This window comes from Drosophila hydei, unplaced genomic scaffold (genome assembly GCF_003285905.1).
Source record: "Drosophila hydei strain 15085-1641.00,03,60 unplaced genomic scaffold, DhydRS2 tig00000172-arrow-pilon, whole genome shotgun sequence".
Lineage (NCBI taxonomy): Eukaryota > Metazoa > Arthropoda > Insecta > Diptera > Drosophilidae > Drosophila > Drosophila hydei.
The window spans coordinates 1,646,260-1,658,378 of NW_022045682.1; the positions used below are offsets into that span (position 1 = coordinate 1,646,260).

A 12,119-nucleotide genomic window follows, 5' to 3' on the forward strand; every position below is an offset into this window, starting at 1 on the left:
AATAGCATAGCAATCAATTGATATTGAAACAAATATTCAACATTTTGTGCATGGAGCAACAACAGCTGCGAATCGCAATCAAATTTAACTGTTGAAAGACGAACAAACAGAAAGGTGCGCGAACAGCTGCGTTTTTTGGGTGACTGGCGTAGGCGTTGACGTTGGCGTAGGCAGCGGCGCAGCGCGCACATATATATTATATATATATATATATATATATACATATATATCAAAAGCATAAACAAACGTATCAAGAAAGGCTATGGAGATGCGAGAGGTTTTGAGTCGCGAGGGACGCGAAGCAAAGAACTTGCTTGTCTACCAGTTTTGCGATGAGACAACCGCAAGTGGCGTCGGCGCAGGCAGCGGCGCGGGCAGAGACGGCGGCGTTGTAGTCAATGGTGACTGTAAGTTAAGGTCTTGTTATAACATTTCTGCATACCCTGTATATATTGCGCTTGGTGTAAGGATAGACTATGACGCTTTCCTTCATATAAGCCATATAAATTGCTCGTCTACATGAAGTGCACTGACTGGACTGACTTGACTAGACTTGCAATTTGTGATTTATATGCGGTATATAAATTTCCAATCATTTCCTCAAAGAACGATATATATTGTTTCCCAGCTATTTATTATGTATTTCTTTTGCGATTAAAAGAAGTCAATATATACAGGGTAACTGCGAGTCGATCCCTCACTACTCTACAACTCTTGTTGCTTTTGAAACTAAAGTCTTATTTGTTTTAGGCTATCCAACGCCCACATGCCGCAAGCCGCCGATGGCGCCGCCGAAATCTCCAAGTGGCATCCAAACACCCAAACACTGCCAATCGCCGACGACGACGGCTACGACGACCAATGTGACACGATCCAAGCCGGGCAACGCCGGTCTAGCTGGCTCGACTGGACCGCGCGTCCGCAGCGCCTCGACCGGTCGGGATAAGAAGTCGGAGCTGCAGGCACGCTACTGGGCGCTGCTCTTTGGCAATTTGCAGCGTGCGGTCAACGAGATCTATCAGACAGTCGAATGCTATGAGAACATATCCAGTTGCCAGGAGGCGATCCTTGTGCTGGAGAACTATGTGCGTGACTTTAAGGCACTCAGCGAATGGTTCAAAGTTAGCTGGGACTATGACTCGCGACCACTGCAGCAGCGTCCCCAAAGTCTTGCCTGGGAGGTGCGCAAAAGCAATCCCACACCTCGAGTACGCACTAAGAGCCTCTGCAGTCCCACTACGTCGGGTAAATCGAGTCCGGCGCTCTTTCCTTGCAATTCGGGCAAAACGTCGCCCTGTTGCGATGGCCATGTGACGCCCAAGAAGCTGCTGCGCGCCTACGATCAATTGCCACGCGGTGCAATGCGCGTGAACGTGCGGGAATTGTTTGCAGCGAATAAGCAACGCAATGCACGCGGCTCGCCCAATTCGGATGTGCAGGAGGTGACGACTCCACAACTGGATTTGCCTGAGGACAAGCCGTACGTGCAGCTCAACACACAATACTCGCAAACGGATTTGGAAGATCCGCATTTGACACTTGCGGATGTGCGCGAGAAGATGGCCAGGGAGATGGCCGAAAGGGAGGCAGCAGCGGCAGCGGCGGCGGCTAGAGAGGCAGCTCAGCTTGAGGCGGCGGAAAGGGAGAAAGCAGAGAGGGAATTAGCTGCAAGAGACGCAGCTGTCAGAGAAAAGGCTCAGAAAGAGGCGGCTGAGCAGGAGGCAGCGCAGCGAAAAGTAGCTGGAGAGGAAACCGCTGCAGAGGAGCTCTCAGGTAAGTCCATGTAACTCATTTATGTTGAGGGACAAGTTCCTCCCAAGTTTGTATTGCTGCTACTCAGTTTAAAGTGCGAATGTCTAATACGTTTCTTTTTTAGATTTGCCAGCAGTTCAGCCAGCTGCTCAGCCAGCAGCTCAGCCAGCAGCAGCAGCAGCTGAGTTCAATGCTCAACAGGCAAAGCAGCAGGTATTAATCGAAACCGTGCAACAGCAGCCGCAGCAGCTATCAACTGCACCACTCCTGGCTGCCGAAGAGCCCACAGCATTGCAGCTGACAGTCTGTCGCTTGGATGCCATGGAGAATGCCTTGCTGAATGCGCAGTCCAACAAACAGCCAACACCGCCAAACACATTGCTAAAGCCTGTCGCTGCCATTCCCGAGAAGAAGCAGCCAATGCAGCAGCTCAGCAGTGCGCAAACCGTGCAGAATAGTCCTTTAAAATACTCCAGTGTGCTGAATCGTCCCGTTGCCATGCGTGGCAGCAATCCAAAGGTAAATGTGCAGCCAAACGTAGCAGCAGCAAACAGCAAATTGGCTAACAGCAAGGCAGCAGCTCTAACTAAGGCAGCGGCGCCAATCAATGGACTGCGTCGCAGCAACAACAACACGAACAATAATGCTAAGCCCTTTGCTGCGCGCAGCGGGCGTTTGGCTGCGGCTCAGCCACCGCCGCGTCCTGCCAGCAAAACGGAGTGCTATGGGCCGCCGAACAATGTGGCTACTCGACTGTCGGCTCGATCGCGCACCATGCTGGACATGAATGGCAATGCGGTAGCTGCAGCAGCAGCTGTGATGCCTAGGCCAAGTCTGTCGAAGCGCGTGGGCAGCTCGCAGCTAAGCATATCCACGACTGGTGCATCGAATCCCAATCTGGGCAAGCGAGCAAGTGCGCCCAGTGTACGTCTGAGCTCTCGCGAGGACATAGCCAGCTCGACGTCGACTCTGAAGGCCAGCAATGAGCAGCTGAGCAGCTCGAGGAGCACACTGAAGCTGGAGGAAAGGCATTCAGAGCCGAAGCAGATGCTGGATGCGAATGATGGTTGGCACACGGTCAAGAATCGTAGACGCACAAGCATGCACTGGTCGAATCGTTTCAACCAACCCACAGGCTATGCCAGTCTGCCTACCTTAGCGCTGCTGAACGAGCAGAAGGAGGAAAAGGACAAACAGCAGCGGGAGAAAGCGGCAGCAGCCGCAGCAGCCGCAGCAGCAGCAGCAGCAGCAGCTGCCAGCAAAGCTGGCCAAGCCAGCAGCAAGTCGAAAGCCACAGCAGCTGACACCAAAGCTAAAGCCGCGAAGGCAGCCAAAGTGGTGGCGCCACCAGCGCCCAGGCCAGAGATAAAGAATGCCAAAGCCAAGGTCAACTCTTTCCCAGCTCAGCGGGCAGCAAACCATATCAAGAAACAAGACAAGGAGCAGGAGAAACACAAGGATAAGGAGCTAGAAAAAAACAAAGAAAAAGACAAAGACAAAGATAAGGAAAGGGAGAGGGAGAGGGAGAAGGAGAGGGAGAAGGAAAAGGAGAAGGAAAAGGAAAAGGAAAAGCTAAAGCCAGCAACTGCCTTAATGCGCAGCAGCAGCAATTTCATTCAGAATAAAGCTGCTGCCTCCGTCAATGCTCGCACCACCATTATCAAGCGACAGAAATCGGATCTCACGGGACTTAAGATGACCTCGCTGCACAAGGAGTACATGCGCAGCGAGAAGAATGCGCTGCGCAAGCAGCAAAAGGAGCAACAGGAGCAGAGCTTGGGCAACAATGCCACAGCCACTGATAATGAGTGTAAGCAGAGAGAGAAACTTGGCTGAACTTCTCATTCTCAGTTTGTTCTTCCCCTTTTCAGCTAATAACGATGACCACAACAAGATCGACATCAAGATCCAGACGAACTGTGAGTTCTCCAAGACCATAGGAGAGCTGTACGAGAGCATCGCCCGTTGTAAGCTGCCCAACGGATGTGTGAAACCCGATGCCAGCCTGCTGGCAGCTTGCGATGAGATCGAGGAGCAAACAGCCGAGGATGTTGAGGAGGAGCGCAACGAACGTATCCTTGTGGAAGTGCAAGAGTCGCTGGAGCGTCAAATACGCGAGCTGGAGAGCACAGAGATCGACGTGGATACCGAAACGGATGAGACAGATGGCGAAGTGCAGTTGGAGGAGCAGGACGACAGCACGGATCAAGCGCTTGACGATGCCGTCGTCTTTGTCACGATGAGCGATGATGAGAACGCGAGCTTGGAGCTGCGCTATCAAGCCTTGCTCTCCGATATGTCCTGGAACGAACGTGCCGAAGCGCTGGCCACACTCCAGGCTTATGTTGCACGCCATCCTGGGCGCGCACAGGAACTGCATCAGAAGCTGTCGTCGCCATCGCGTCGTCGCTCGCTGCAGGAGACTCTGAAGAAGTATCAGGCCAAGCAGGCCAGGGCACAGCAAAAGCGCGCTTTGCTGCAGCAAGAGAAGGCAGCGAAGCTGCAGCAGCTCTTCGTGAGGGTCGAGGATGTCAAAGCAGCTAAGAAGCAGCTCATTGAGGATAAGCGCCAGAAGATGGAGGGCAGACTGCAACGCGCTGCCGAGAATCGGGAGCTATATCTAAGGCAGATCATTGAGAAGGCGCACGACGAGGACAAAAAGCTGAAGGAGATTAACTTCATCAAGAATATCGAAGCGCAGAATAAGCGCCTCGATTTACTCGAAGCCTTCAAGGAAACCGAGGGACGGCTCCAGGATCTCGAGCAGGAGCGTCAGAAGCGCGTCGAAGAAAAGGCCGCCAAGGAGGCAGCTGTCGAGCGGCGTCGCCAGGCATTGGAAAAGGAGCGTCTGCTCAAGCTGGAGAAGATGAACGAGACGCGGCTGGAGAAGGAGCAACGCATCGGCAAAATGCAGGAGCAAAAGGAACGACAACGTCAAGCGTTGGCCCGTGAGAAGGCACGCGATCGCGAGGAGCGCCTGCTCGCTCTCCAGGTGCAACAGCAGCAAACTACAGAGGAGCTGCAGCGCAAGATCCTACAAAAGCAGCTCGAGTCTGCACGCCGGCACGAGGAGAACATCGAACACATTCGACAACGAGCTCTCGAGTTGACCATGCCCAGCACACGGCAGCAGGACGATGCGCGGGGCGACGACGATGCGGAGCTGCTCAATGGCAACACCACCAGCACCACCAACGAGGACTGCGATCTGTCGTCCACATTTTCCGACATCGGCGGCGTGGCGGGCAGTCGCGAGCATTCGCGCAGCTACAAAAAGAAAATGAAGAAGCTGAAGCAGCGCATGAATCAATGGTGAGTTGGACAAACACATGCTCTACCCTACATAGAGTACTAAGAACTATCAGGGAAATCCAGTCAAAATATCGATAGCCCTCTATTAGGGCAATAGTATAGCTATAATCTAGTCTAGCATGTTAAGATCTCGCAAGCTTTTTACTCCTATATTAAGTTCTCATAAATGTCTTGTTATCGATCTTTTTATAAATATCGATTGTACATATTCCATAAATCTCAAAAAAAACCTTTTATCTCTCCCCTCTTAGTGCCGCTGAGTATCTCGCCACCTTAGAGGCTGTGCCCGCCCATGTGAAGCGGGACAGCTGTGTGCCCAAGCTCTTGAATCTGGTCATGAAGGGCGGTGGGTCGCAGGGCCTGGATCGTACGCTGGGCAACCTGTTGCGTGTGATACCCAAGGCGCAGACTTTCGACTTCCAGGCGTTCCTCAACCTGGACGGACTTGGAGTGTTGACCAACTATGTGATTAGCAAGGGTCTGGAGGACAATGCTGAGATCTCTAAGAAGTAAGTAGAGATAGTTTATCGAGAGTCGAGAGTTTCACTTTCATCCACATCCTTGGCAGATCTGTTACACTTGCCGTCCAGCTCTATCGGAATGCGTGCTCCGTTTGTCCACAGATAGCGCGTCATGCGCTGCTAGGCAACTCCATAGCCACGCTCTTCGATGCCATCAGTAGAAGTTTTCAGGTGAGTAAAAAGTAGAAGAAGAAGAAGAAGAATCATTGCTATAAAACTGTCGCCAAATTGTCGCCATGAAATTACATCTAGAATCGTAATTCCCTCAACTGCGTCGCATGCTTTAAACTTGGCTCGCGTTCTCCCTCGTTCCCTCTCTTTCTCTCTTTGATCTACGCTCCTTTTTTGTCTCCTTGTCGGCTCTGGTCCCTGACTTGGCCACTTAACACTTGGCTGCGCTGATTTGCTTCTTCTCTATACGCTTGAGCATAAAATATATTTTGATTGTAGGGCATTCTTGTTTTTATGTGTGCTTTGTAACAATATAAATACTTTTTTATATTCAAGTTTATAGGTTCTCAAAATCTCAAACTATAATATGTAAATATATATATAATATATATTATATATATATATATATATATATATATATATGTATATATATATATATATATATATAATATATAATATATATTTTCAAAAAAATTAAAAATAAATAAAATATTTCTTATAATACTTTTTTATACTAAGGAATTTATTATAATTATGTTACATACATACGAAGAATATAATATTCAACTATAGCGCATTCGCAATTCGACCTGACTGAATCAATTACAAATCTCACAAACTTTGCCAAGTTTACAGTTTATTGTTTTCTTATTTCATGCGCTTGTTTATTTGCCATTTCTTTTGACGCTTTTATTTGGCGCTGGCTGCCTTTGGCTTTGTCGTTGCCTTTGTTTTTGTTTTTGTTTTTATTTTGTGTGGCATTTTTATTTGAATTTTATTTACTGGCCGCGGCAACGCACTGTTGTTGTTGTGGCCTATAAATTCGCAACGCACTAGCCGCAAATGTCAAACTCCCCTGTTACCCTCTCCTCTCTCTCTCCTTCTCTCTCTTTCTGCCTTTCACACAATTTGTCAGCATTTGGCCGTCAAGTTTTGCGTGCGTATTTTCTGTTATTGTTTTTCTTTATGTATATGCATATGTGTTTATATATATGTATGTATGTATGTATTTTTGCGGCCTGCTGTTAAATCAATCGTTAAAGCGCGTAAAAAGCCACTTTTATTTATCCATTGTTATTGTTGTTGCTTTCCAAAAAAAAATATTTTTTTACTGCGTTGTTGTTGCGTTGGCTCGTGTTTATTGTTGTGCTTTGTCACCTAGTTGCCCACTCCACTTCACGGCTCTCCTACTCTACACTCCTCTCCACTCCACTCTTCCTGCTGCCTTTGCTGATGGATCAGCGCGCACGCCGATTGTCATGTAATGAAGAAGAAGCAGAAGCAGAGAGAGAGGAGAAAAAGATAAAACGCGTCGCGTTAAAAAACATCAATTAACATTTTGATTGATGTGAGTGTTCGCCGCTGCTGTTGCTGCTGTTGTTGTTGTAGCTGTTAACTTTTGTAATTAATTTGAACACACACGAAAAATGTCGCTTAACGCCGCAAAGCATGCAACAATTGTGCAGCTACAACAGCAACAAGACGACAACAACAACGGTACATTGACACTTCTTGACTTTGTTTTTTATTTGCGTTTCATATTTTCTTTCTCGTTTCGTTCATTCGCCATTTGCAGTTACCCGAAGAAAAATCACCACAACATCCGGTCGAGTTATCCACGGAGCTAATGCTGGCATGCACCGAGGCGCTATCATCGAGCTATGTGAAGAAAAACACCCACCCTAAAGTACCGGAACGCCTACCGGACATGATAAAGTGAGTACAAAAGCAAAAAAAAGTAAAGAAAACAAAGAAAATAAAAGAAATGCACAAAGTTAACAGTATAGGCAGAAACACACACACGCGCATTAGGAGGGGAAATGGCGCAAGTTCGAAAAATGCTTAACTTCGAAAACTGCGTGAGCGTGTGTGTGCGAGCGGCTACGCTTGTATGTGTGTGTGTTCAGGGGCGTGTCTATGTTGTGTGCGAGCGTGACAACTAGTGTGTGTTGCTATTGCCGTTACATATTTATGTTTTTATATATGTACGCTGCACATGCAGTGGCTGCCAAACTGTACAGGCCGTGTTTACAATTGAGCAGTGCATGCACAACTGCAGTTTATGAGCAAGTGCAGCCATTGTTACGGTTCCTGTTCCCGTTGTTGTTGCTGCTGCGGCCTTTTCAACACTCGCCGCTAACTTTTTGCCTGCATGTTTTTATGACTGCTTCGCATTTACAGTTGCTGTTGCTGTTGCTGCTTAAAGTTTGATTTTGTTTTTATTTTTGGGCAAAACTTTAATGCTGCCCGCTCGCAGCCGGCGTCGCTGCTTGTTTTTCTTTAATTTGCGCTTATTTCTGTGTGCGTGCGTGCATATGCCTGTGTGTATGTGTATTTTGGGCAGTACAAAAGTTTTAATCGAATTTCTGCTGTTGTTACACACATACACACACATAGACTCACACAGGCGCCATTTTGTTTATTTTCGCACAAATTGAATTTCATATACATTTGCTTATTGTGTTTTTGTTGAGAAAAAACTTTTGTTATGCATTTTTTGTCGCTGTGACTTTTGTTGTTTTTGCTTTAGTCAGTGTTTCGCTTTGGCTTTTGTTTTGCTAGTAAAAACATTTGGTTTATCCTTTGTGTGCTGCGTCCTTTTACTCTAGTTCATTTTTTTTACATTTTCTTGTTTTTTGTGTTGATCAATTTTCGCTTGTTTATGTTTTCAATTTGCTTACAAAAGCTTTTCGTTTATTTTATTAGCAGCCGCCGCCATTGTTCTCCCTCTTGCTCGCTCGCTCGCTTACACTTTTCTTTTGTGGTTGTGTTTGCCTTTCTTTTTATTTGCTTCAAATTTTATTTATTTTTTTTTTTTCGTTTTTTCGCTTTTCTTTTTTTTTTTGTGCTTTTCGGCGCTCAATTCAATTACAAAGCGTTGCCGTCTTGTTTTCTATAGCTGCGCGTCCACCATTTGCTGCAAAATCACATTTTCTTTTGACTATAATTTGTCTCCCTCTCTCCCTCTCATACACACACTGCCCTGCTACACAATGCGCTGCGCCATTTTGCCAAAAACTTGAATAAAATGCCAAAAGCGAAGAGTGGGATAAAAAATACAACTAAGAGTGCTCTAGTCGGGAGTGAACGACTAGAAGATAGCTTTTTTAAATTATTTAATGCTTTTTTATGCATATATGAGTGAAGATTAAGCTTAGGAAGGGGAGAATGACTTACAAAGGGTCAGAATAACATGGCTAGATTAGCTCAACTCCTCGTCATATGAGTTCTGCCTTATCTCCTTCTGCTTGTTACAAATATTTCCACAAAACCAATATGCCTGAAATTCATAATTTTAATGGGTATAGAAAAATACAAAACTGAGCAAGAGAAATTCAATTCGCCGCACTTGAATGGGATGCCACCTTCGCTTGTAGCAGGCAAACATTTTGCTGCTGCTGCTGCTGCTCTTCCTCTTGCTGCTGCTTCTTCTTCTTCCTCATCATTTACTTCTTCTGCTTTCTAATTCAATTGTAGCTTTTGGGCGACCAACTGCTGTAGCCAATCTTTTTTTTTTGGCCTGCGCTACGTGCAGCTGTTTTCTAACTGCATAATTTAATTTTTGTCTACTTTTAATTGGTCGAGAGTGGGAGAGCGACAGAAAGAGAGAGAGAGAGGGACAGCCGCAATACTTTTTCATGTCGAATTGTAACACAAATTTGATTTTAATTAAGAAACTTTTCAGTTATTTTTTGATTGCTTTGAGTTTCGACATTTTGAATGAATTATGCTGTAAATAAATTTCTGTTGATTTAAGCTTAGAATTTGTGCCCTTATAAGGCAACATACAGCATATAGATGTGTATATGTATAGATGTCTGTAAATGTGGTTACATCAAGCGCACATCCACTGACTCAATCCTCTTTCTATGGTTAACTAAGTCATCATCATCATCTTCATCATTATTTTCTTTAGCCGCATAGAACTCTGTCGGGGTTAACAAAGTTCTCGTTTGCATAAAGTTTTTTTTATTTGATTTTTCCTCGAATTTTCTAGAATATTTTTGCATTTTTGTAACTCTATGTAAAAGGATTGCTAAATTGAATTTAGTACAGTTAATTTTGATAAATTTATATAAAAATAAAATTTAATTATTTAAAGCTCCTTTAAAGTGTTCTTCAAACTGCCAGCCAAACTCAATAAACTCTAAGCTCAAACCTCCTTCTATAAGACTCCCACCCTATAGCCCATTCATAACTCCCATATGCCTAACCATAGAAAATGAAATTTCATTTTCAATACAAATTCTATGCTAAAAAGCAACGAAATGAATGTTCTCTCTTTTTTACAATGTAATTGATTCATAATTAATCAACGCAATCATTAGGCAGATTCGGCAGGACACGCACAGCTCCCACCCCATCCCCTGGCTAATAAAAAAGCCTTCATAAATACATTTTAATCATCATTTGATCATCAATTTCGAGGCGTTGTCTGGCTAAACAAATGTTAAAAAAATAATGTGTTAGGTAGCTGCAGAGGGGGAGGTGGATAGATGGGGAGGGGTTGGCAGGTAACATTGCAATCATAACGATGATTTGACACGCGATAGGAAGCATCCTTTATGAGCATCCGCTGGCTCTCGCCTAGCAACCCTCGCTCAGCTTGCCCCTGCCACGCCGCCTCCTGCTGTCATAATGAAATATGCATATACGAGTAGATGTTTTCGCTCTGTCGAAAGGGTGCGGAGCAGTTAGTGCTGTGATTCAGCTAGCAGAAAGGATATTCGCCGCGTGTCCTTTTGTTTTGGATGTCAACAGGGACAACATGCTGCGCCGACTGCTGTTGCTGCTGCACGTTTAATTTAATTACCCTTTAAGTAACCATATCGAATGGCCATTTCGAGTTATGCCTCCATTTCGTACTTGTGCTCCTGCTCCAGCTCCTGCTCCAGCTCCTGTTGCTGCTGTTGTCCTGCCTGCACTTTGCGCAGCCTTTTCTCGCATTGTCCTGCGATACTGGTCCTTAACTTTTGCCTCAATTACGAGGCAGCTCCTAGCCAAAACTGAAAGAGGGGCACAGCTGGCTTTTCAAGCACACACACACACACGCACACTCGCACACACACACACACGTGCTGTGGGTTTTATTTTACCATTTTTGCCATCGTCATGGACATATTAGTGCAACTATTTAGTTGCCACCAGAGTCGTCTGCCTCGCCCGCCTGCCTGCTGTGCTAGTTAACACTATACACTGCACCAAATTGGGTATTCGATTGATTGTTAGTTCTATTTCTAATGTGCATAAGCGTTAAATAAACTGTAGATCCAATTATTTTTATATTTTGCAGAAATTGCCTTGCATATGTGATTTTAATACCAATTATATGGTCACCTTAAAGTAAAAGTAATATTTAGAAAGACTCTGTGCTGCAAAATAAGTCTTAAATATGTAACTATGTATTTATTAAATGTTTGCATACCTTTAATAATTTCTGGCATGGTCACCCTAAACTGTCAGTAGCCAAATCATTGAACAAATTATGTCAAATTAACTCAAAGATATGTTTCTCAAACATATTTATGCAATTAATTAGTTTTTGTGCGCAGAATATGGTCACCTTAAGTGATTTTTTATATAAACGAAAAATGGGAAATTAGAGACAGAACGGGGTAAGCAGACTAATTATCGCTGCGAGTATTTGTATTATATGTAATAATGCTGTTGCTTAAAATATGGTCACCCCACTGCCTTTTATGCGATGTATTAGCAAATAATAGCTACGCAAATGACAGAAATGTGCCTAAGTATTTGACAAGTTACTGTTACAATGTATGCTCAGCGAATGTGCAAGAATATGGTAACCCTAATGTCTGATTTTAGTTTTAAATTTGTCTTGATCAAGTACAGCTTGTGGCTATTTTTTTTTTCTAGATATGCATTGCATTTGTTTTATATTTTCTAAATTTAAAATATTGTTCAACTTGTTTCTCTCAGTGTAGCTGCTACGGCTGCAATGTCTCCTTCTGGCGTATTCATTTCAAACATTCGCCTTTGTTCGCTCTTTCTAGCTGTTTGTTGTTGTTGTTGCTGTTTGTTGTGCATTTAATATCCGATTTCAGTTTTTTGTTGATTCTTTTTGACAATGGGCGCAGGCATTGAACACTTCTTCTTCTTCTACATCATCATCATCATCGTCATCGTCATCATCATTGTGGCTACCCTGATCGCCCCCGCTTTCCATTGTCGTTGTAAAAGTTTTTCTATTTATTTAGTGCGCTGCGCTCCTTTATTTTCCACGTTCCTTTGTTTTCCCTCTTGCTGCGCTCGAAATCAAAATATTTACTCTAAATGGCGCATTTATTGATCCAGTTTGAATAGAGACTGAACCGCGCTGTGTCGTAGCAGTCAGCTTTTCGT

At 44.7% G+C, this 12,119-nt stretch overlaps 1 protein-coding gene across 1 annotated transcript in view; it reads left to right on the forward strand.

Annotated features, from left to right (window-relative positions):
• The first annotated feature begins 217 nt into the window (after positions 1–217).
• The window catches only part of LOC111601885 (S phase cyclin A-associated protein in the endoplasmic reticulum), a 38,794-nt gene continuing 26,892 nt past the window's right edge, over positions 218–12,119 (forward strand). The window contains exons 1-8 of the mRNA XM_030223318.1: positions 218–407; positions 751–1,773; positions 1,877–3,165; positions 3,283–3,562; positions 3,624–5,064; positions 5,316–5,573; positions 5,633–5,756; positions 7,333–7,472. Coding sequence (XP_030079178.1) covers positions 263–407; positions 751–1,773; positions 1,877–3,165; positions 3,283–3,562; positions 3,624–5,064; positions 5,316–5,573; positions 5,633–5,756; positions 7,333–7,472 — 4,700 coding nt within the window. The 5' untranslated portion in view covers positions 218–262. The remainder of the gene's footprint in view (positions 408–750; positions 1,774–1,876; positions 3,166–3,282; positions 3,563–3,623; positions 5,065–5,315; positions 5,574–5,632; positions 5,757–7,332; positions 7,473–12,119) is intronic.